The following is a 23,088-nucleotide window of genomic DNA, read 5'->3' as shown; positions in this document are numbered from 1 at the left end:
ACCAAACATACAAGAAATGTATACCATAAATAATCAGAATAAGAATTTTAGTCATCTTTATTTCTTTAAAAAATAATTGGTTTAATCAGATTAAAGAAATTAACCAATATTACTTAGCTGGCATTGCATCTTCCAGAGAGGATGTCAGTCAGGTCAAGAGGTGGTTCTACCAAGATGAGTCACTGCACAACGTTCATCTGATCACCAATTCAACTGTTCATTACAGGTTTGTCCAAAAGGCCAAGGTCAGGAAAGGAGCTAACATGATAGGGCTACCGGGTAAAACCTTTGGCAAGAAGGCAATGACTTGTCATTTTAGGGTGCCTTTAAGTCACATAGCAAGGCGGAGCACTGCTGCAATATTATCAGATACAGCAGTATCAGGGATATCAGACTGGATGCAGCAACATCAATAGAGTATCTTAATCAAGTGGAATGTTCCATTTCCAAAACACAGAAGGCATAATAGTAATACTAATAAAAGGGGGTCATTTCTTCTTCTTTCCAAACAAATCAACACTTCATTTGTTAATCTTATGATTGAGGTTTTAATTCACAATACGTGTGAACCATTAAGGGTAAGTTTAAAACAAAATGTAATAAGGAGTGTACCGTTCACGTCACAGCCCTCGAGTTAAAACGTAAATGTTGAAGTTGGAGAGGGGATAAAAGAAAACAGAAGGTAAAATAAGAAAACAGGACTGGGAGAGACTAGTACTTCAGTAACAAAAACATTCTACTGCTCCTACTGTGCTGTTTAAAATGCACGTGGAGGGTTGAGTTCTCAGTTCTCTTCCTCGTCCTCGGACTCAGACTCTGGAAGACAGAAAAGAGTCGAGTCAAATCAGAACATTACAATTTACAGCAACATGAATATTAAGATCATTTTCAAAAAGGGAACTATTAAACGCTGTTTCTTTTTACCTTCCTCTGCATTCTTCAGCCACTCAACGAATTTCTTCATCTGCTCGAGGAAAACACTCTTTCCTTTAGCAACGTGGGCCTCTGCGTACCACTTAAGAATGGCCTCTTCACTCAAAACATCCGCTGTGTTGGGAGAAGGCGAAACACGGAACATTAGAATGTTCAGATCAATGAGTACACACCATATAGGGCACACCATGGTACCTAAACGACATGTCACATGAGAGCCATTACAACCCCACACACAGGTTGTATCCCAAATGGCACCCTATTCCCTTTATAGTGCACTACTTTCAACCAGGGCCCACACCTTTGTAGAGGAGCACCACAATCTTCTGGAAGGCCTTCATGAAGTGGATGTTGTCATAGCAGTACTCCTGGATTTTCACCAGCAGGATGATCTCAGAGGCTCCCTGTGAGGTGAATGCCTTCAGGAGAGGACTGTATTGCTGTGGAGAAGAGAGAAAGATGGGGGGGTTAGGGTACAGGAGGGTTAGAGACTAGATGATCTCAGAGGCTCCTTGGGAGGTGAACACCGTCAGGAGAGGACTATTCCTGTGGTGGAGAGAGGACCAATTAGTTCCCATTCATCCAATCTGTTTTTATTAATAGGCAAGTCAATTAACAGATTCTTAGTTGCAATGACACAATGTCAGGGGCAAGCAAAGCAGCAATATAAGCACCTACATTTGAGTCATTTAGCAGATGCTCTTATCCAGAGCAATTTACAGGAGCAATTAGGGTTAAGTGCCTTCCTTAAGGGCATATCAACAGTATTTTCACCTAGTCGTCTTGCGGATTTGAACCAGCACACTTCCAGTTATTGGCCCAACACTCTTAAATTGCTATACGGGGGGGGGGCACAAGGTGGTTGACTGGACTAAAACCAGCCAACTAAAACCTAATCATGCTTCAATCTGGCCTATATTAGTACCGCTCCATCCTCCTCTTCCAATACTATACAGTTCCAAAAAAAGCTAATCTGAAGTTAATTTAGCAGCAACTAATTTAACCTTCATCTAGGTTTGTCTCATTGATAAATCTTTTTGGCAAGAGACCGGTTCAAGATCGCAGAAGACATTTACCTTCAAGTGTTTGATAGATTGTTCGCAGACCAGCTCTTCCTTCTTGTTCCATTCCACACAGCTCATGACACTGGACCACACGATGCCGATCATCAGTTGTTCAGAGATGCTGGTCTTCTTCATCTCCTCCCTGACGTAGGCAATTATCTAAACACAGCAGGGAACACGTCAATGAACAATGCCCAGCTATCAAGCATATATACACTGAACAAAAATATAAAACGCAACATGTAAAGTGTTGGTCCCATGTTTCATGAGCCAGAAATAAAAAAATCCCAGATATTCTCCAAACGCACCAAAACACATGAATTTGTTTACTTCCCTGTTAGTGAGCATTTCTCCTTTGCCAATGTAATCCATCTACCTGACAGGTGTGGGCATATCAAGAAGCTGATTAAACATTACACAGGTGCACCGTGTGCTGAGGACAAAAGGCCACTAAGATGTGCAGTTGTGTCACACAACGTCCCAGTTGTCTCAAGTTGAGGGAGCGTGCAATTCGCATGCAGACTAGAGGTAGGTCCACCAGAGCTGTTGCCAGAGAATTGAAAATTAATTTCCCTACCATAAGTCTTTTTATAGAATTTTGCAGTACTTCCAGCCTCACTAACACAGACCATGTGAGCCCAGAACCTCCACAACCGGCTTCTTCGCCTACGGGATCAGTAGAGACCAGCCACCCAGTACGTTGATGAAACCGAGGAGTTTCTCTGTCTATAATAAAGTCGTTTTGTGGAGAAAGACTCATTCTGATTGGCTGGGTCTGGCTCCCCATGGGTGTGCCTGGCTCCCAAGTGGGTGGGCCGATGCCCTCCCAGGGCCACCCATGGCTGCGCACCTAGTCATGTGAAATCCATAGATTAGCCTAAAATGTAGTTCAGTTGACTGATTTCCTTACATGAACTGTACAGTGCAAAACTGGTTACTAGACCATTTACTCAGTACTTTGTTGAAGCACCTTCGGTAGCGATTACAGCCTCTAGTCTTCTTGGGTATTACACTACAATCATTGCATGCAAGGAATACGGGACCAAATACTAAATGGTTGACTACTTTAATACACAAGTGGATTTGTTTCAATACTTTGTCCCATAAAAAAAGCATGGGGACTATGTACAAAAAGTGCTGTAATTTCTCAAATGGTTCACCCGATCTATGAAAACACCCTCAAATGAAAGTGGACAGTCTGCACTTGAACCTGTCATTGTAATTCAAATACCAAGTGCTGCATGCAGTACAGACTCAAAACAACACAAATGTGTCACTGTCCCAATATTTTGAACCCACGGTATAAGAATAAGTCTCACATCTTTGAAGTTGTCCCCACGGGCCATCATCTCTTGGAGCTCTTTCTGCAGCTCCTTACGGGACCCGATGGCCTCCTGGTTCCTGGCAAAGTCTGACAGCTCTTTCAGTCCCGCGTCAGTGAAGTACTTAGAAAAATGCTCACAGCTCCGCTTGTTGGCAGGAAAGAGTTCCTGTGACAGATATTGATACAAGTAATTAGTTCCCATTCAATAATTATTTTGTTTTAAAACTAAAGGCCAATATAAAAACTTAAGCTGGTTTAACAGACAATCGCCATGGAAGATGTTTTTTAGACAATGACTAGTCTTGAAGGGATAGTTCACCCAAATTACAAAAGTATACTTGCTTCCTTACCCTGTAAGCAGTCTACGGATAAGGTATGACAGAAATCCATGCTTTGGTGAAGTATCCCTCGCACCATGCTATCGTTTAGCATTAAAAAGTAATGGGACCGATTAGCATTCGTCGCACATCATGTCCAAATCATCCAAAAGTATCTAAAATCGATTGTGAAGCACAAAGTCACTTATAGATAATTTGAAAATGGTGTGAAATGTTAATATCGGTCCCATGACTAATGGGATGTGCCACAAATTTTAAAAATGTTATCGTATGGAAACAGTGCCAGGGATACCAAAGCATAGACTGCATACAGCAGGTGTCAAACTCATTCCATGGAGGGCCTAGTGCCTGCTGTTTTTTCCTTTAAATTAAGACCTAGACAAGCAGGCGAGGGGAGTGCCTTACTAATTAGTGACCTTAAATCAATCAAGTACAACGGAGGGGCGAAAGGCTGAGTGTCTGCGGGTGTCCGTGGAATTAGTATTCCACAGATGGCTTACAAATAACATTTTATTTGTCACATGCACCAAATACAACAGGTATAGATAGACCTTACAGTGAAACGCTTACTTACAAGCCCTTAACCAACAATGCAGTTAAAATAAAATAAATACAAGTAAGAAATAATTAAAGAGCAGCAGTAAAATAACAATAGTGAGGTTATATACAGGGGGTACCGGTACAGAGTCAATGTGCGTGGGCACCGGTTAGTCGAGATAATATGTATATGTAGGTAGAGTTAAAGTGCCTATGCATAGATAATAAGTAGCAGCAGCGTGGGAGGGGGCAACACATACAGTCTGGGTAGTCATTTGATTAGATATTCATGAGTCTTGTGGTTTTGGGGGGGTGGAAGCGGTTTGATTGGAAGCGGTTTGGAAGCCTGGGCCATACGCACTACCCTCCGTAGTGCCTTGCGGTTGGAGGCCGAGCAGTTGCCATACCAGGCAGTGACGCAACCAGTCAGAATGCTCTCGATGGTGCAGCTGTAGAACCTTTTGAGGATCTGAGGACCCATGCCAAATCTTTTCAGTCTCCTGAGGGGGAATAGAGTTTGTCGTGGCCTATTCACAACTGTCTTGGTGTGCTTGGATCATGTTAGTTTGTTGGTGATGTGGATGCCAAGGAACTTGAAGCGCTCAACCTGCTCCACTACAGCCCTGTCAATCAGGGCGTGCTCAGTCCTCCTTTTCCTATAGTCCACAATCTCCTCCTTTGTCTTGATCACATTGAAGGAGAGGTTGTTGTCCTTGCACCACACGGTCAGGTCTCTAACCTCCTCCCTATAGGCCGTCTCGTCATTATCAGTGATCTGGCCTACCACCGTTGTGTCATCGGAAAACTTAATGGTGTTGGAGTCGTGCCTGGCCATGCAGTCATGAGTGAACAGGGAGTACAGGAGGGGACTGAGCATGCACCCGAGGGACCCCCGTGTTGAGGATGTGTTGTTACCTACCCTTACCACTTGGGGGCGGCCCATCAGGAAGTCCAAGATCCAGTTGCAGAGGGAGGTGTTTAGTCCCAGGGTCCTTAGCTTAGTGATGAGCATTGATGGCTCTATGGTGTTGAACACTGAGCTGTAGTCAATGAATAGCATTCTCACGTAGGTGTTCCTTTTGTCCATGTGTGAAAGGGCAGTGTGGAGTGCAATAGAGATTGCATCATCTTTGGATCTGTTGGGGTGGTATGCAAATTGGAGTGGGTTTAGGGTTTCTTGGATAATGGTGATGTGAGCCATGACCAGCTTTTCAAAGCACTTTATGGCTACTAATGTGAGTGCTATGGGTCCGTAGTCATTTAGGCAGGTTACCTTCTTGGGCACAGGGACTATGGTGGTCTGCTTAAAACATGTTGGTATTACAGACTCAGACAGGTTGAAAATGTCAGTGAAGACACTTGCCAGTTGGTCAGCGCATGCTTGGAGAACACGTCCTGGTAATCCGTTTGGCCCTGCGGCCTTGTGAATGTTGACCTGTTTAAAGGTCTTACTCACGTCGACTGCGGAGAGAGTGATCAGTCATCCAGAACAGATGATGCCCTCATGCATGTTTCAGTGTCACTTTCCTCAAAGCGAGCATAGAAGTTATTTAGCTCGTCTGGTAGGCTCGTGTGACTGGGCAGCTCTCAGTTGTGCTTCCCTTTGTAGTCTAATAGTTTGCGAGCCCTGCCACATCCGACGAGCGTTGGTGCAGTACGATTCGATCTTAGTCCTGTATTGATGCTTTGCCTGTTTGATGGTTCGTTGGGAGGGCATAGCGGGATTTCTTATAAGCTTCAAGGTTAGTCCCACTCCTTGAATGCAGCAGCTCTACCGTTTACCTCAGTGATGTTACCTGTAATCCATGGCTTCTGGTTGGGGTATGTACGTAGTCACTGTGGGGACGATGTCGTCGATGCACTTATTGATGAAGCCAGTGACCGATATGGTGTACTCATCAATGCAATTGGAAGAATCACGGAACATATCCCAGCCTGTGCAAGCAAAACAGTCCTGAAGTTTAGCATCTGACCACTTTTATTGACCGGATAACTGGTGGTTACTGCTTAAATTTTTGCTTGTAAGCGGGAATCAGGAGGATAGAATTCTCTCTGGTTGCACATTTAGCATGCTGAAAGAAATGAGGTAAAACTGATTTGTTTCCCTTCATTAAAGTCCCCGGCAGTAGGAGCACCGCCTCTGGATGAGCGTTTTTCTGTTTGCTTATGGGGTATACAGTTCATTGAGTGCTGTCTTAGTGCCAGCATCGGTCTGTGGTGGTATGCAGGCTACGAAAAATACAGATGAAAACTCTAAAACTCTAGGTGTGTGGTTTACAGCTTATCATGAGATACTCTACCTCAGGCAAGCAAAACCTTGAGACTTCCTTAGACATCGTGCACCAGCTGTTGTTTACAAATATACATAGACCACTACCATTGTCTTAAAACCTCTTAAAGCTAGGGGGCAGAATTTTCACTTCTGGATAAATAGCGGGCCCAAGTTCAACTTCCTGCTACTCATGCCAAGAATATAAGATATGCATATTATTCATATATCTGGATAGAAAACACTGAAGTTTCTAAAACTGTTTGAAACCCAGATAAAAATCCAACCAGGAAGTGCCGCATTTTTTTAAACCGCCTCATGCCAATGACTCCTTATATGGCTGTGAATGAGCTACGAATGAGCTTACGTTTTCCACGTATTCCCCAAGGTGTCTACAGCATTGTGACGTCTTTTTACGCATTTCCATTGAAGAATAGCCGTAAGGGAGCATATTTAGTAAGTGGTCACATGGTGTCTCCCCCAGAAAATCTTGCGTAAAATACTGAGGTAGCCATTTTTCCAATCGCTTCTTATGAGAAACCAATTGCCTCGACGGATATATTATCGAATATATATGTTAAAAACACCTTGAGGATGGATCCTAAACAACATTTGCCGTGTTTCTGTCGATATTATGGAGTTAATTTTGAAAAAAGTTTGCCGTTGTAATGGTAGCATTTTCCGGTCGATTTCTCAGCCAAGCATGATGAACAAACGGGAGCTATTTCGCCTACAAAAATAATATTTTTGGAAAAAAGGAACATTTGCAATCTAACTGGGAGCCTGAGTGAAAGCATCCGAAGTTCTTCAAAGGTAAATTATTTAATTTGGTTGCTTTTCTTATTTTCGTGAAAATGTTGCCTGCTGCCAGCAGAGCTAGCATAGCATTATGCCATGATAAACTTACAAATGCTTGTCTAGCGTTGGCTGTAACGCATGTTTTGAAAATCTGAGATGAGTGTTGTTAACAAAAGGCTAAGCTTGTGTTTGAATATATTTATTTCATTTCATTTGCGATTTTCATGAATAGGAAAAGTATTTATGTCCGCTGCGTTATGCAAATTCGTTTGAGGCTATGATTACGCTCCCGGATTGCTCATCGCAAGAGGTTAATATGTGTTGAGGAAACCGCCCCTTACTCTTCTATATGTACTGGTATCCTTGGAGGGGGGGGGATATATAAAGTAAGGAATTGTTGCTTTACCATCAGCCTGTTGTCCATGCTGACTTTGCGGAGAGCGACAGCAACAGCATTGATGTCCCTTTCGTAGATCCAGGACTTGAACAGTTTGACAGCGAAGGCTGCAGATACTCCTGCAAACAGTCATAAAGCAACAGTCAAAGCAGCAGGTACCCTGCAATGAATAACACTCAAATCACTATTTTGTATAAACTAAAAACATGATAATTTCAATGATATTGGGTTCATACAATGTGCCTGAATACTGTGTCCATTTCAGAGACCATTTAACAAAAAGTTTCCAGTGAAGAGGGCCATGTTCATTTGGGGCCACCGTAACCAAACATTTGGGAAAAATTCAAATGAAAACAAGCAGCTCTTATTGGACAGGTCCAGGTAAAAATAGTGGTGGGCTGGCAAACACTCACCCTCTTTGACCACGTTCTCGTTGAAGAGACTTCCAATGACGGCAGCTGATATGTTTCCATTGGCCAACAGAATGCCAGTGAGCATGGCCAGCTTGTTGCGCTCTGATTCGGTGAACCCTTTTAAAAACAGCAGCAACTGCGGAGTAGATAAAATAATGAGCCTGCAGGGTAAATGTCTTAGTTCTTTGTTGTGAAAATAAAATATGCCATTCAAATAATCCATGCAGGTTCCATTGTGTGTAACATTCATCAGTGCCAACTGCCAAGCAGGAGTTCAAACCAACTGTCTCACCTTCTTGATCTCCTCCTCAAACCCTTTCTCCAGGTACTTGTAACGCCGGATCAGCTTGTTAAAAACCTACAGGTTCAAAACAAAGTAAGATGTGACACTGTGGTAAATGTGTTATTATACAGCATTGATATAGATACATGCTTTTGTCACTTCTAGGTTAGACTACTGCAATGCTCTACTTTCCGGCTACCAGGATAAAGCCCTAAATAAACTTCAGTTAGTGCTAAATACGGCTGCTAGAATCCTGACTAGAACCAAAAGATTTGATCAGATTACTCCAGTGCTAGCCTCTCTACACTGGCTTCCTGTCAAAGCAAGGGCTGATTAAGGTTTTACTGCTAACCTACAAAGCATTACATGGGCTTGCTCCTACCTATCTCTCTGATTTGGTCCTGCCGTACATACCTACACGTACGCTACGGTCACAAGACGCAGGCCTCCTAATTGTCCCTAGAATTCCTAAGCAAACAGCTGGAGGCAGGGCTTTCTCCTATAGAGCTCTATTTTTATGGAATGGTCTGCCTAACCATGTGAGAGACGCAGACTCAGTCTCAAAGTCTTTACTGAAGACTCATCTCTTCAGTGGGTCATATGATTGTGTGTAGTCTGGCCCAGGAGTGGGAAGGTGAACAGAAAGGCTCTGGAGCAACGAACCGCCCTTGCTGTCTCTGCCTGGCCGGTTCCCCTCTTTCCAATGGGATTCTCCGCCTCTAACCCCATTACACTGGCTTACTGGGGCTCTCTCATGCCGTCCCTGGAGAGGGTGCGTCACCTGAGTGGGTTGATTCACTGATGTGGTCATCCTGTCTGGGTTGGCGCCCCCCCCTTGGGTTGTGCCGTGGCGGAGGTCTTTGTGGGCTATATTCAGCCTTGTCTCAGGATGGCAAGTTGGTGGTTGAAGATATCCCTCTAGTGGTGTGGGGGCTGTGCTTTGGCAAAGTGGGTGGGGTTATATCCTTCCTGTTTGGCCCTGTCCGGGGGTGTCCTCGGATGGGGCCACAGTGTCTCCTGACCCGTCCTGTCTCAGCCTCCAGTATTTATGCTGCAGTAGTTTATGTGTCGGGGGGCTAGGGTCAGTTTGTTATATCTGGAGTACTTCTCCTGTCCTATTCGGTGTTCTGTGTGAATCTAAGTGTGCGTTCTCTAATTCTCTCGGAGGACCTGAGCCCTAGGACCATGCCCCAGGACTACCTGACATGATGACTCCTTGCTGTCCCCAGTCCACCTGGCCGTGCTGCTGCTCCAGTTTCAACTGACCTGAGCCCTAGGACCATGCCCCAGGACTACCTGACATGATGACTCCTTGCCGTCCCCAGTCCACCTGACCGTGCTGCTGCTCCAGTTTCAACTGTTCTGCCTTATTATTATTCGACCATGCTGGTCATTTATGAACATCTTGGCCATGTTCTGTTATAATCTCCACCCGGCACAGCCAGAAGAGGACTGGCCACCCCACATAGCCTGGTTCCTCTCTAGGTTTCTTCCTAGGTTTTGCCCTTTCTAGGGAGTTTTTCCTAGCCACCGTGCTTCTACACCTGCATTGCTTGCTGTTTGGGGTTTTAGGCTGGGTTTCTGTACAGCACTTTGAGATATCAGCTGATGTACGAAGGGCTATATAAATAAATTTGATTTGATACTTTGCAGTAATAAATTATTTCCACATCCTCTTACCTGAGCATATGCTTGCATTGTCTCAAGGTCCTCTTGTGCAGTGAAGAGGCAGAACTCTGTGCGGGTCAGGTCATCAGATATACTCCCTCCTGGGGCTGCAGACAGGTGAAGGGGGAGAAAGAGAGTCAAGTGCGCTAATCTGGACAACAGCAGCTTTCCAAATGGAATGGAAACTGACATCCAACACTACACTTTCTCTAAAACTTCCCTAGAATCCTCTTTCCTCCTCAAAGCCCATTGTAGAAGAAGGTCAGATGGGTGGGACTTTGGAAGGAGGCAAGGGACCCCTGAAAGCTACTGACTTTCAAAGATCTGTACTCACCAAGCATTCCGCCAGCCACCAGGATGTCAAAGAGTGTCTCTGCATACCGGCGGTAGTCAAGCTTGGCGCCAGAGGCATCAAGGAATTTTGCAACAGCTTCCAAATCAGATCCAGTTTGATTCAAGCCTTGTACGATACTTTCTTGAAACTGAGTAGGGTCAAATCTCTCCTTTTCATCTGTTGAAAAACATGTCATAATTTCACCGCCGGTACCATGTTGACACAGCTAGGTGAACCAAACAAATAGAGGCAAATTGGTCGACAATGAAGATGACCAACTTACCTCTTTTCCTCGTTTTGAAACGCTGGCCGGTTAGCGTTGGCTTTTGCTGCTTTTGATTATTCATAAAAGACACTCTGGATGAGAAAAGTTGAACATTAACGTCTGATTGCGCACCGTCAAGATAATTAGTCAACATTAGCAGGCTATGTATAGCTAGTTGGGAACGTGCTCTGCCCAACAGGATTTCTGTAACGTTAGGCCCATGCGAGAGCTATGCTATGCCTTGTTCTGGCTATATTTTAGCTAGCTTATTAGCAAGCCACACCTGGTAATTTGGAGAATTTTCAAAGTTGACATTGTAACCTGGCTTTGTCATTATGAATATAAAATACAATCAAAATGTAGTTAGGTGAAGTTAGTTAGCTAGCCTGCTTAGTTGCCCTCCAAGATGGTAGGCTTTAGTATGAGCACCGGGACCTTCCGGCAATGCTCCCGTTCAGACAGGCCTTGCTTGTTCGAATGGCACCTGCGAAACTCCCATAGCAGCTAACTTTAGCTAACAAGCCACAATTTCCTGTAATGCTAACAAAACTTGGAACAAAGGACGTCGATATTCACATCTGATTATCAAATATCACGGGCAACTAAGTGGCTCTACAGTGGGCAGATAAATAAAGCCTGTGTTTCAACGTGCCATATCTACAAAGTCAGTTCTTCCGACATGATAGCCAACGTTATGTTAGCCATTTAGTTTGTTAGGTAGCGAAGTTGTGCTTGCTAGCTAACAATGCAGGAAAAATAACTCTAGATACAATTCTTTACTAGCTAGCCAATGTTAGTTTAAACAGACACGTGTCGATTACATTGTCAACCGAATGTGCAAAGTATGCAGGTCACCTACCGAAATGTATGCAGATAAAAAAACGGTTAGAGAAAGAACAAATTCAAAACACCCGAATTCAGTCCTATCGACCTAACAAAAATACCCTTTCCAGAACCAACTAGCGACTGGTTTTCGCAACTACGCATGCGTATTTAAATATGGCTCTATGGTGTCACTTTATCTGGTCGGGAGAGCTGACTTTGCGTGGGTGCGTGGGTGCGTGGGTGGGTGGGTGCGTGCGTGGGTGGGTGGGTGGGTGGGGGGATATATGTAATGTTTCTTTGTCATGATATAATTTTGTTGATAATGTGTGTAAAGCTCAAGCCATGTGACGTTGGTCAATCCCAAAGGTATTTAAACTGCCACATATGATAATTCAGAGACAGAGTTTCAGATTGCTGCTTTTGAGTAAACATCAATGATGTCCTCTCCCAACAGTTGCAGTGAATTGATTTTCTATGTAAATGGACAAAAGGTAAGAAATATTTTTTTTCTAATATGTGACTATGGCTGTGTTCACACAGGTAGCCCAATTTTGATCTTTTGCCCTATTATTGGTCTTTTGACCAACCAAATTGGCTCCCGAGTAGTGCAGCAGTCTAAGACCCCTGCATCTTGCTTGAGGCATCACTACAGACACCCTGGTTCGAATCCAGGCTGTATCACAACCAGCCGTGATTGGGAGTCCCATTGGGCGGTGCGCAATTGGCCCAGCGTCGGCTGGTGTAGGCCTTCACTGTAAATTATTATTTTTTATCAGATATTTTGCCAGTAATGGAGCAAAAGATCCAGACTATGCTTAATCATATTGGATCAACACATTATTTAGTTTCTATTAGATGTTGGTTTGACCATTTATACTGTACTGGTCTTTTGGAATAACATTAGGCCACATTTTCAAACTGCAGAGGACAGTATATTTTCCTTTTGCTGAGCAGCTCAATTGACATTAGTTCCAAATGCAATTGAATAATAATTGTAATTTACGCAATGCAGTTGTCTGGTAAATGTCTATTGTGTTTGTGATACTTTCTATTATTTCTATGGTTAGTATGAGGAAGTCATATCACTTCAACACTGTAAGAAAATATTAAACAAAAGGCTGTTTTCTAAAATGTATAATCTACAGTTTTTCTGCATCTGAAATATTTTCTTATACAGTATTCAATATATTGATACAGATTCCTCCAGTCCTCCCACCTCATAATGTTGACTTTTATGTAAAGCACATGATGGTCAGCAGACTGACACACCAATGTCCTGATTATAGTCACAGATAACGCTATAGATTAGATGCAGAGCTTATGGCATTCTCAAGCCACCCGTGATATCATTTTGACTCTCCAGAGTGTTTCCTGTCGCCTGGTGTAGATATGCCTTGTTACTGTTTTTTCACAGACAGAGGCTTGGTTGTCTTTAGAATAGATTGTGACCTCTGTCTGTGTGCGTGTCTGTGTGTTTCAGATCTTAGAGAGAAATGCCGATCCAGAGGAGGTGCTCCTCAAATTCCTCAGAAGGAAAGGTACTTTTCCTCAACAAAATTACAACACCTTTTTGCATGTAAATAACAGCACATAATGTCTATGTTCATCAAATCAAATTTTATTGGTCACATACACATATTAAGCAGATGTTGTAGCGAAATGCCAACACTGCAGTTTTGGACGGGCAATGACGTAGTGGCATTGACTAAATACAGTAGAATAGAATAAAGTATATACTGTACGTATGAGATGAGTAAGCAGTATGTAAACATTATTAAAGTAACTAGTGTTCCATTATTAAAGTGGCCAGTGATTCCATGTCTATATATACAGGGCAGCAGCCTCTAAGGTGCATGGTTGAGTAGCAGTGGTCATTTCAAGGTCATTTCAAAATGCTTAGCCAAAATCATCTACATGTGTCTCTTCTCTATATAGTGCTTCTAACTGGGACTAAGTATGGTTGTGGAGGGGGTGGATGTGGGGCCTGCACGGTCATGGTGTCCAAATATGACCAACTCAACAACAGAGTTCTGTATCCTTTCTTTCTAATAGTGCCCTCACAACCATATGTGGGAAGCAAACCATTTAATTTAATATTTTACTAAATAACACCGTCACAAAATATAATGACTGAGAAATATAGTTTTGGAGTAAAATGACTGGAATCTTCTTCAGTTTGCATCACACTATTCTATTCGACACGGCACTGCTTGTTATATCCTTGACCACTGATCCTAGCCACTACACTGTTAACGCCTGTCTGCAGCCCATCTGCACACTGCATGGAGCTGCTGTGGTAACAGTGGAGGGTATTGGCAGCACAAAGACCAAACTGCATCCGGTTCAGGTAGCTCCTACTATACGGTTATATAGGGTTTTGTGATCCTAAATCCTACAAGTGGAGCTCACCATTCATTGTGGCTGGATGATATTTTTTGTAAGGAAAACTGATATGTCTATGTTCTTGCAGGAGCGTATAGCCAAGGCCCATGGCTCTCAATGTGGTTTCTGTACTCCAGGCATGGTGATGTCCATGTACACTTTACTGAGGAACAAACCACATCCTACCATGGAAGACATCAGAGAGGCTCTAGGAGGTCATTCATTTATATTTTATAGATTAAAAAAAATTAAACATACTCTATTTCTTCTTATTATTATTTTTTTAATCATCTTTAGTAGTCCAAAGGTCTCCACAAAAACATTGGCTGTAGGTTCATCGCTAGCTTTTTTCAAACGTCATTGACAGTTTTTTTTGACCCCATTCTCAAAGGAAACCTCTGCCGCTGTACTGGCTACAGGCCGATCATTGACGGGTTCAAAACTTTCTGTGATGTGAGTAATGCCTTTAACCTATTTCCACAAGCTAGTTGTTTGATTCAAAGCACATGTCTCTTAACCAAAATGCACATGTTTTCTCTTTTGATTACTTCGAAACATGTTCTGTAAAATGCATGTGTTACATATCACTAGGCATCAGAGAATGGAGAGGGATGTTGCCAGAATGGAGAATCTGGGGGAAAGTGCTGTATAGAGAATGGAACTAAGCAACACAATGATAGTGATGTGAGTTAAATACTTAACATTTTCACCGAATGAATTCCAACCTTGTACATGCGCAAGATGCGTTAGGGAACGGTATAGTCCCTTTAACCCAACGAGTCCCACCGTAACGCCGGCGTGTTTTGGACTTTTAATACCTTTTAAACATTGGGTTTTTTAGCTACAGACTTCTGGTGTGAACCATTGGCTTTTATATTTCTTCTGCGTCCATGAGTCTGTGTGATTAATGGGGCTGAGCTAGAGTTGTGTTTGTGAGACAAGGGCGGATCCCAAAGTGGCGCGGGGCAGGGTCTTTTACAAAAATGTCTTTAGAGTTTGAATGGTTTCAGCTACAAACTATTAAAAGCTGTCAATGAAAAGCTGAGACTCACAGATATGCACCTTTTGTGTCTATTGTTGTCACGTTCTGACCTCTATTTCCGTTGTTTTTGTATTTATTTAGTATGGTCAGGGCGTGAGTTGGGTGGGTAGTCTATGTTTGTTTTTCTATGTTTTGGTCTAGTTCTATGTTCGGCCTGATATGGTTCTCAATCAGAGGCAGGTGTTCGTCATTGTCTCTGATTGGGAACCATATTTAGGTAGCCTGGGTTTCACTGTGTGTTTGTGGGTGATTGTTCCTGTCTTTGTGTAGTGTTCACCAGATAGGCTGTATTAGGTTTCACGTTCCGTTTGTTGTTTTCGTATTCGTTTAGTTATTTCATGTATCGTCAATTATTGATTAAAGAACATGAGTAATCACCACGCTGCATTTCGGTCCTCTCTCTCAACAAACGAAGAACGCCGTTACAGAATCACCCACCACCAACGGACCAAGCAGCGTGTTAACAGACAGGAGCCACAGGAGAGGCAACAGAGGCAGCAGCAGCAGCAGCTGCAGTGGGAGAGGCTGCACCACCTGGAGAAATGGACATGGGAGGAAGAACTAGACGGTAAAGGACCCTGGGCTCAGCCCGGAGAATATCGCCGCCCCAAGGAAGAACTGGAGGCGGCGAAAGCTGAGAGGCGCAGATATGAGGAGGCAGCACGGCGTAGCGGATGGAAGCCCGGGAGTCAGCCCCAAAAATTTCTTGGGGGGGGGCTAACAGGGAGTATGGCTACGCCAGGTAGGAGACCTGAGCCAACTTCCTGTGGTTACCGGGGGGCTAGAGAGACCGGGCAGGCACCGTGTTATGCTGTGGAGCGCACGGTGTCCCCAGTGCGGGTGCACAGCCCGGTGCGGTACATTCCAGCTCCGCGTATCGGCCGGGCTAGAGTGGGCATCGAGCCAAGTGCCATGAAGCCGGCTCTACGCATCTGGTCTCCAGTGCGTCTCCTTGGGCCGGCTTACATGGCACCAGCCTTGCGCACGGTGTCCCCGGTTCGCCTGCATAGCCCAGTGCGGGCTATTCCACCTCGCCGCACTGGCAGGGCGACCGGGACCATTCAACCGGGTAAGGTTGGGCAGGCTCGGTGCTCAAGAGCTCCAGTGCGCCTGCACGGCCCGGTCTATCCGTCACCACCTCCACACCCCAGCCCTCCGGTGGCAGCTCCCCGTACCAGGCTGTCTCTCCGGCCCATCCGTCCAGAGCCTTCCTCTTGTCCGGCGCCTCTGCCGGAGCCTCCCGCCTGTCCGGCGCCTCTGCCGGAGCCTCCCGCCTGTCCGGCGCCTCTGCCGGAGCCTCCCGCCTGTCCGGCGCCTCTGCCGGAGCCTCCCGCCTGTCCGGCGCCGCTGCCGGAGCCTCCCGCCTGTCCGGCGCCGCTGCCGGAGCCTCCCGCCTGTCCGGCGCCGCTGCCGGAGCCTCCCGCCTGTCCGGCGCCGCTGCCGGAGCCTCCCGCCTGTCCGGCGCCGCTGCCGGAGCCTCCCGCCTGTCCGGCGCCGCTGCCGGAGCCTCCCGCCTGTCCGGCGCCTCTGCCGGAGCCCCTCTGCCCCGAGCAGCTGCCCCTCTGTCCCGAGCAGCTGCCCCTCTGTCCCGAGCAGCTGTCCCTCTGTCCCGAGCAGCTGTCCCTCTGTCCCGGGCAGCTGCCCCTCTGTCCCGAGCAGCTGCCCCTCTATCCCGAGCAGCTGCCCCTCTGTCCCAAGCAGCCCCTCTGTCCAGTGGGGTCATTGAGAGGGGTGGGCAGGGTGAGTAAGCCACGGAGGCGGACAATAAGGCGGACTAGGACAATGGCGAAGTGGGGTCCGCGTCCCGCGCCAGAGCCGCCACCGTGGACAGACGCCCACCCAGACCCTCCCCTATAGGTCAAGGTTTTGCGGCCGGAGTCCGCACCTTTGGGGGGGGGGTACTGTCACGTTCTGACCTCTATTTCCGTTGTTTTTGTATTTATTTAGTATGGTCAGGGCGTGAGTTGGGTGGGTAGTCTATGTTTGTTTTTCTATGTTTTGGTCTAGTTCTATGTTCGGCCTGATATGGTTCTCAATCAGAGGCAGGTGTTCGTCATTGTCTCTGATTGGGAACCATATTTAGGTAGCCTGGGTTTCACTGTGTGTTTGTGGGTGATTGTTCCTGTCTTTGTGTAGTGTTCACCAGATAGGCTGTATTAGGTTTCACGTTCCGTTTGTTGTTTTCGTATTCGTTTAGTTATTTCATGTATCGTCAATTATTGATTAAAGAACATGAGTAATCACCACGCTGCATTTCGGTCCTCTCTCTCAACAAACGAAGAACGCCGTTACAATTGTGGCATGGTGTCTATAATACGCTCACATAGTTACTGTCACAAACTCCACAAAGGTGTCATTGACTAGTTGGTTATTCATTTCTCATTAAGCAAACTATTTCTGTACTAACAGCATTCATATAAATACATTTTTGCTTTGTCCAGGCCTTGTTTTATGTCAATAAAAGTCATGAATGCAACTGTTTATATCTCATTGTTTTGTGTGGTACTCTACTTGTAGCCCTGGTTGTCGTGAAAATGAAATGGTAAAACATTTTATTGTCAGGCTAAATATGAGTGCTTGACATGCAGATAAAGGAAAGTCCAAAGAATACCGTAACAGTATTTCATGTAAATGTAATCACAGCACATAACTACGGTGGCCCAAGAGGCAAAGTAGCTTTTTCAATTGAGGGGTAGTTGAAATGATGACACCAGGAAAGAATGATTGTGTTCTAAATAAATATTTGATACCTTGTCAGATCTCAGAGGAGCTGTTCCATATGGACAATGTTCTCCCGCTTGACCCATCCCAGGACCTCATTTTCCCTCCAGAACTCATGGTACGTTAGAGTCCGTCTTCACTCTAAAGAGACTTGTCTATTGTCAACTCAAACAGAACTAACTTGCAGAGAACTTTGATTTCACTCTTCTCTATACCAGATTATGGGAAAGAAACGTGCCTGTGGCAGTCTGTGTTTCCAAGGCGATAGGCTGAAGTTGATATCTCCAGTAGATCTGACCAATCTGCTTGAGTTGAAAACAGAATATCCTGAAGCCCCTGTGGTGGTTGGCAACACAACTATAGGTATTAACCTTTTGTTGTGCCATCTTGCTTTTGTGTTTCAGAACTGCTTTCACTCAAACCCAAAATATTTTCCCCCCATTACAAAATAGACCCATACGTTGTACACGGTACAACAAATATTCATCCTGACGACTGCTCAGCCACATTGTATCTATTATGTGTTTATTTATTTTGAGCAGGACCAAATATGCAAGTGAAAGGAGTCCATCATCCTCTCACCATCTACGCCGGGAGAGTTTCAGATTTACATACTGTGACGTGGGGGAAGGATGGTAGGTTTAGAAGTGTATTCATTGTCCGTTCCTTGAAAGAACTTTTCAGCTTTTCGTCATCTACTTGCTGTGTGTTCATGTCCATGCAGGTGTGAGTATGGGGGCAGTCTGCACCCTGTCCAGTCTGAAGGAGGAGATGGAGAGGGCTGTGAGGGAGATGGAGGCAGAGAGAACCAGGGGGTACCAGGCCCTGCTACAGACCCTACGGTGTCTAGCAGGGAAACAGATCCGCAACATGGCTGTAAGCCCTATAACTATTACCCACAGATACAGATGTTCTATCATAATTTGACCCGTATCTCAAAGTAATCCTGCAGCAACAGTACACTTTAATCATTATGTGGATTATAATTAATGGACATTTTTGTATCGGCTGATACATTTTTAGTTAGGATAAATCAAGTCTGACTTTTTAAATGACCAACTTTAGAAGCCTTTTTAAACCTTGAATACACTAGAATTTGCATTTCCTAATGCACAAGAGGAACCTCCTCCATTTCCTCCTGCACATTCTCTGTGACAACAGAATTATCAAATTATGATAGCACACCTGTATGTACCCAACAAACTTAACTGTGTTGGCTCAGATATTTTCTCCTCGCGTTGTCCTTTTCAGCATGGTTCCAGAAACTATGGTCAATGCGTAACCAGGCAAGCACAGACTGTACAGCTTGGCTTGGCTATGTAGTGTGAAAAGGGTGTCGCTGGGCCATTGTCGTTATTGCTGACTACTGCATTACTCTTGCCTGAAAGCCTTATTGATGTGTTTTATTTGATCGGTTTTATGATGTCCCATGTCTACAGACCATTGGAGGCAATATCCTCAGTGCCAACCCAAAGTATGATCTCAATAGTGTTCTAGCTGCCTTGGACTGCACGCTGCAGGTCATGTCTAAAGGTACTGTTGGCCAAAGCATTGATTCTTCTTGATTTGATCCTTTTCTTTCAGTTTGTGATTATGCAATATCACATTACCTAAATGGGAAGGACATAGTTGATTGAGTGATGCCTAGATTCATAGTATGAAACTGTCTTTTTGTTGTAGAAAATGGGACAAGGGCGATCACTCTGAATGAAGAACTCTTCACTGGCTTTGGCAAGACAGTGCTTAGACCAGATGAAGTCCTCCTGTCCATTGACATCCCCTACTCCAAACCAGTGAGGAATAACTGTTTTAATCTCTCATACAAATACCTCTCTGGATATTGATGATGACCTTAGTTTAACTCATAACTCCAACCTCTTTCAAGCTTTGGGTGCTGAGGATTTGGTTAATTGGTAAGTAAACATGAATAATCTGTTGCGAGGTTTTCAGATTGGAGAAATGGTCTGTTGACTGTATTGAGGATGACTGTTGATTATTGACTGTATTATGTCTGTTGACTGACTGTATTATGTTTGTTGATTGTAGTACAGTATTTATTTTTACTTTGATCTCTGCAGTGGGAGTTTGTGTCCGCCTTCCGTCAGGCCCAGAGGAGGGAGTTTGCCTTCTCCATTGTCAACGCTGGGATGAAGGTGCTCTTCAGGGAGGGCACTAACATAGTGGAGTCTCTCAACATCTACTACGGGGGAGTGGGACCCACACTGGTCAAGGTTGGACGCACATGCCAGAAGCTTGTTGGACGGTATGTAGACTGACAACAACATACTTTACAGACATTGCAGACCTGGGTTCAAATATTTGATTATGTAAATGCTTATTTTCTGTGTATTTGAGTATTTTCAAATAATGTGGCTCAAATTATCTGCAATTTCCTATAAATAGCCTACTATTTAAAAGTTTTTTTTCAAATACTTATTTAAAATACAATTTTCCAAATGCCTGGGTTAAATGCATGGGGGGAGTGTATTTCAGTCAGTGTATTTGAGTATTTTCAAATACATGCCAATAGTTTCAACCTGGAATCCGGGGTAGACATAACATAGTAAATCCTGGATACTCCAATTAGCAGAGGTGGGACCAAGTCATTGTTTTACAAGTCACAACTAAATCTCAAGTCTTAGCACTCAAGTCCCAAGTCAAGTCCCAAGTCAAGACAGGCAAGTTCGAGTCAAATCTCAAGTCAAGACCATCAAGTCAAGTCTCAAGTCCTAAACTTTGAGGTTCGAGTCCTAAACAAGTCATATAATACCGTTTCATATTTTTAACAACAGTAATAGTTAGTATATTACATTTACGCAAATCATTAATGCTTTTAAAAATATCTATATATTTATTATTTTCCAAATAAACGTTATATTTCCAAGGAAATACATGGGTAGCCATGAGAAAGACCCCCCCCCCCCCCCCCCCAACAGTGATCAACTATTGAGGATGGCTATGGGGCGCAATCGGCCGATGTAGACTTGTACACAATCACCCAACCTTAACACACACACACACGCGCTCGCTCTGTGTGGTTCCAGTAGGCTAACGTATGTCAATGGTTTTTAGGAACAGCAGCAACATCAGGCAGGATTTAGGCTACCAACTGCCTAGCCATTTATAGCTCAATCTTGGGTGCAATGATCACGTTCCCGCACTGACTGACTGTGTGGAGACTCATTGATTTAACGTTGCGTTAGCCTACATGATACACTAGTAAAATAATAAAATATATAGCTGTCGGCTATATTAGCCCTGACTTACCCTTCTTTGTGCAGCTTCAAATGTCGAACAAAGTTGGAAATTGTTGCGTCTCCGTCTGTAATTTTCTTCCCACATGTTTTGCAAGTTGAAATCCGTTTTTTTTTTTTGATACAGAGTCGTCTTTATATCTAAAAATAAATCATTTTGGGTATCATCTTTCCAAGGGCTCCATCTGAATTAACCCCCCGACGTTCCTCTGCACTGCCACGCACAACTTTTTCTCAGCTGGCACAATTTGATTGGCTGCTGTCCGATTCAAACTGTAATCAGTTAAATGCGCTGCACACTTTGTTTAATAGCATAATTTTTAATATTTGGGCTTGGGGAGGGTATCAAGTCAGGTCGAGTCATAAGGTCCAAGTCAAGTCACGAGTCATTGGTGTTAAAGTCGAGTTGCAAGTCATCATTTTTGTGTCTCGAGTCTGACTCGAGTCCAAGTCATGTGACTCGAGTCCACACCTCTGCCAATTAGTATGATATGTTATGTTTTGTATGGTATTTATTACATTTTGGAATTCCATAATCCATTTTGTATGATATTTTACAATTTGTATGATATGTAACGAATTTTAATTCGTACTGTTAGGTTCTAATTTTTCAGAGTAAATAACTCACACACACTAGAAAAGCTTAACTAAGTTTAATTCTTTCCAAAGAGTCGACACAGCTGTATTCAGATAAAGACATGTTTCCACCACTACAAGTATATATACTCCACTTTAGGCACCCCTCCTTCTCTCCAATCCTTACATCTTATGGTTCGACAGGAAGACGAAGTGAAAGAACCGTTTATTACTCTGTCTCCCTTAAGGTAACCTGAACTGACCTCAACCCCCTTGATGTCTAATCCAATGCTCTCCACCCGTATCACCTATTGCACTTCCATGACTCCCTCCCATCCACCCAGCACATTCCACAGCCACTCTGTCTTTCTACAGAGAACCATTAACTTCTAACATAAAAACCAGTCTCTTTCACTCGTTTATATTCCATGCTTCTGATCTATCATGACTTTAGTATATCAATGTTCAAAGTTTACCCATGTCAGCTGGAACACTTTTTGTTTCTCCACTCTCTCCATCTGGTTCCTAAGAAAGTGATAGCATAAGACTTGGAAAGCAACAAAAAAAGACACACAACGTAACAGTATTAACAATGTGATAACCTATGCATAAAATTATACACTGCTCAAAAAAATAAAGGGAACACTTAAACAACACAATGTAACTCCAAGTCAATCACACTTCTGTGAAATCAAACTGTCCACTTAGGAAGCAATACTGATTGACAATAAATTTCACATGCTGTTGTGCAAATGGAATAGACAACATGTGGAAATTATAGGCAATTAGCAAGACACCCCCAATAAAGGAGCGGTTCTGCAGGTGGTGACCACAGACCACTTCTCAGTTCCTATGCTTCCTGGCTGATGTTTTGGTCACTTTTGAATGCTGGCGGTGCTTTCACTCTAGTGGTAGCATGAGACAGAGTCTACAACCCACACAAGTGGCTCAGGTAGTGCAGCTCATCCAGGATGGCACATCAATGCGAGCTGTGGCAAGAAAGTTTGCTGTGTCTGTCAGCGTAGTGTCCAGAGCATGGAGGTGCTACCAGGAGACAGGCCAGTACATCAGGAGACGTGGAGGAGGCCGTAGGAGGGCAACAACCCAGCAGCAGGGCCGCTACCTCCGCCTTTGTGCAAGAAGGAGCAGGAGGAGCACTGCCAGAGCCCTGCAAAATGACCTCCAGCAGGCCACAAATGTGCATGTGTCTGCTCAAACGGTCAGAAACAGACTCCATGAGGGTGATATGAGGGCCCGACGTCCACAGGTGGGGGTTGTGCTTACAGCCCAACACCGTGCAGGACGTTTGGCATTTGCCAGAGAACACCAAGATTGGCAAATTCGCCACTGGCGCCCTGTGCTCTTCACAGATGAAAGCAGGTTCACACTGAGCACATGTGACAGACGTGACAGAGTCTGGAGACGCCGTGGAGAACGTTCTGCTGCCTGCAACATCCTCCAGAATGACCGGTTTGGCGGTGGGTCAGTCATGGTGTGGGGTGGCATTTCTTTGGGGGGCGCACAGCCCTCCATGTGCTCGCCCGAGGTAGCCTGACTGCCATTAGGTACCGAGATGAGATCCTCAGACCCCTTGTGAGACCATATGCTGGTGCGGTTGGCCCTGGATTCCTCCTAATGCAAGACAATTCTAGACCTCATGTGGCT

General features: G+C 44.4%; 2 protein-coding genes across 2 annotated transcripts in view; one reads left to right on the top strand and one right to left on the bottom strand.

The window, feature by feature from the left end:
* Positions 1-39: 39 nt before the first annotated feature.
* LOC110495923 (eIF5-mimic protein 2-A) lies at positions 40-11,706 on the bottom strand. Its single transcript, XM_021571447.3, has 12 exons — positions 11,483-11,706; positions 10,642-10,715; positions 10,359-10,535; positions 10,037-10,131; positions 8,366-8,431; positions 8,074-8,209; positions 7,670-7,779; positions 3,317-3,487; positions 2,010-2,156; positions 1,235-1,373; positions 925-1,047; positions 40-816 (listed from the first exon to the last, which is right to left on the bottom strand). The coding sequence occupies exons 2-12, from the start codon at positions 10,703-10,705 to the stop codon at positions 785-787; spliced, it is 1,260 nt and encodes a 419-aa protein (XP_021427122.2). The 5' UTR covers positions 10,706-10,715; positions 11,483-11,706; the 3' UTR covers positions 40-784.
* A 128-nt stretch (positions 11,707-11,834) lies between these two features.
* The window catches only part of aox5 (aldehyde oxidase 5), a 26,217-nt gene continuing 14,963 nt past the window's right edge, over positions 11,835-23,088 (top strand). Inside the window, exons 1-14 of the mRNA XM_021571446.3 lie at positions 11,835-11,939; positions 12,929-12,986; positions 13,384-13,480; positions 13,687-13,795; positions 13,919-14,045; positions 14,222-14,283; positions 14,422-14,514; positions 17,631-17,711; positions 17,812-17,956; positions 18,136-18,228; positions 18,318-18,469; positions 19,033-19,126; positions 19,274-19,386; positions 19,672-19,856. Coding sequence (XP_021427121.2) covers positions 11,883-11,939; positions 12,929-12,986; positions 13,384-13,480; positions 13,687-13,795; positions 13,919-14,045; positions 14,222-14,283; positions 14,422-14,514; positions 17,631-17,711; positions 17,812-17,956; positions 18,136-18,228; positions 18,318-18,469; positions 19,033-19,126; positions 19,274-19,386; positions 19,672-19,856 — 1,466 coding nt within the window. The 5' untranslated portion in view covers positions 11,835-11,882. The remainder of the gene's footprint in view (positions 11,940-12,928; positions 12,987-13,383; positions 13,481-13,686; positions 13,796-13,918; positions 14,046-14,221; positions 14,284-14,421; positions 14,515-17,630; positions 17,712-17,811; positions 17,957-18,135; positions 18,229-18,317; positions 18,470-19,032; positions 19,127-19,273; positions 19,387-19,671; positions 19,857-23,088) is intronic.

The sequence above is a fragment of the Oncorhynchus mykiss genome, chromosome 18, assembly GCF_057628025.1.
Source record: "Oncorhynchus mykiss isolate SJ-2025 chromosome 18, ASM5762802v1, whole genome shotgun sequence".
Classification (NCBI taxonomy): domain Eukaryota; kingdom Metazoa; phylum Chordata; class Actinopteri; order Salmoniformes; family Salmonidae; genus Oncorhynchus; species Oncorhynchus mykiss.
The sequence above is the reverse complement of the archived record's forward strand: the minus strand, read 5'-3'. Positions and strand labels throughout refer to the sequence as shown.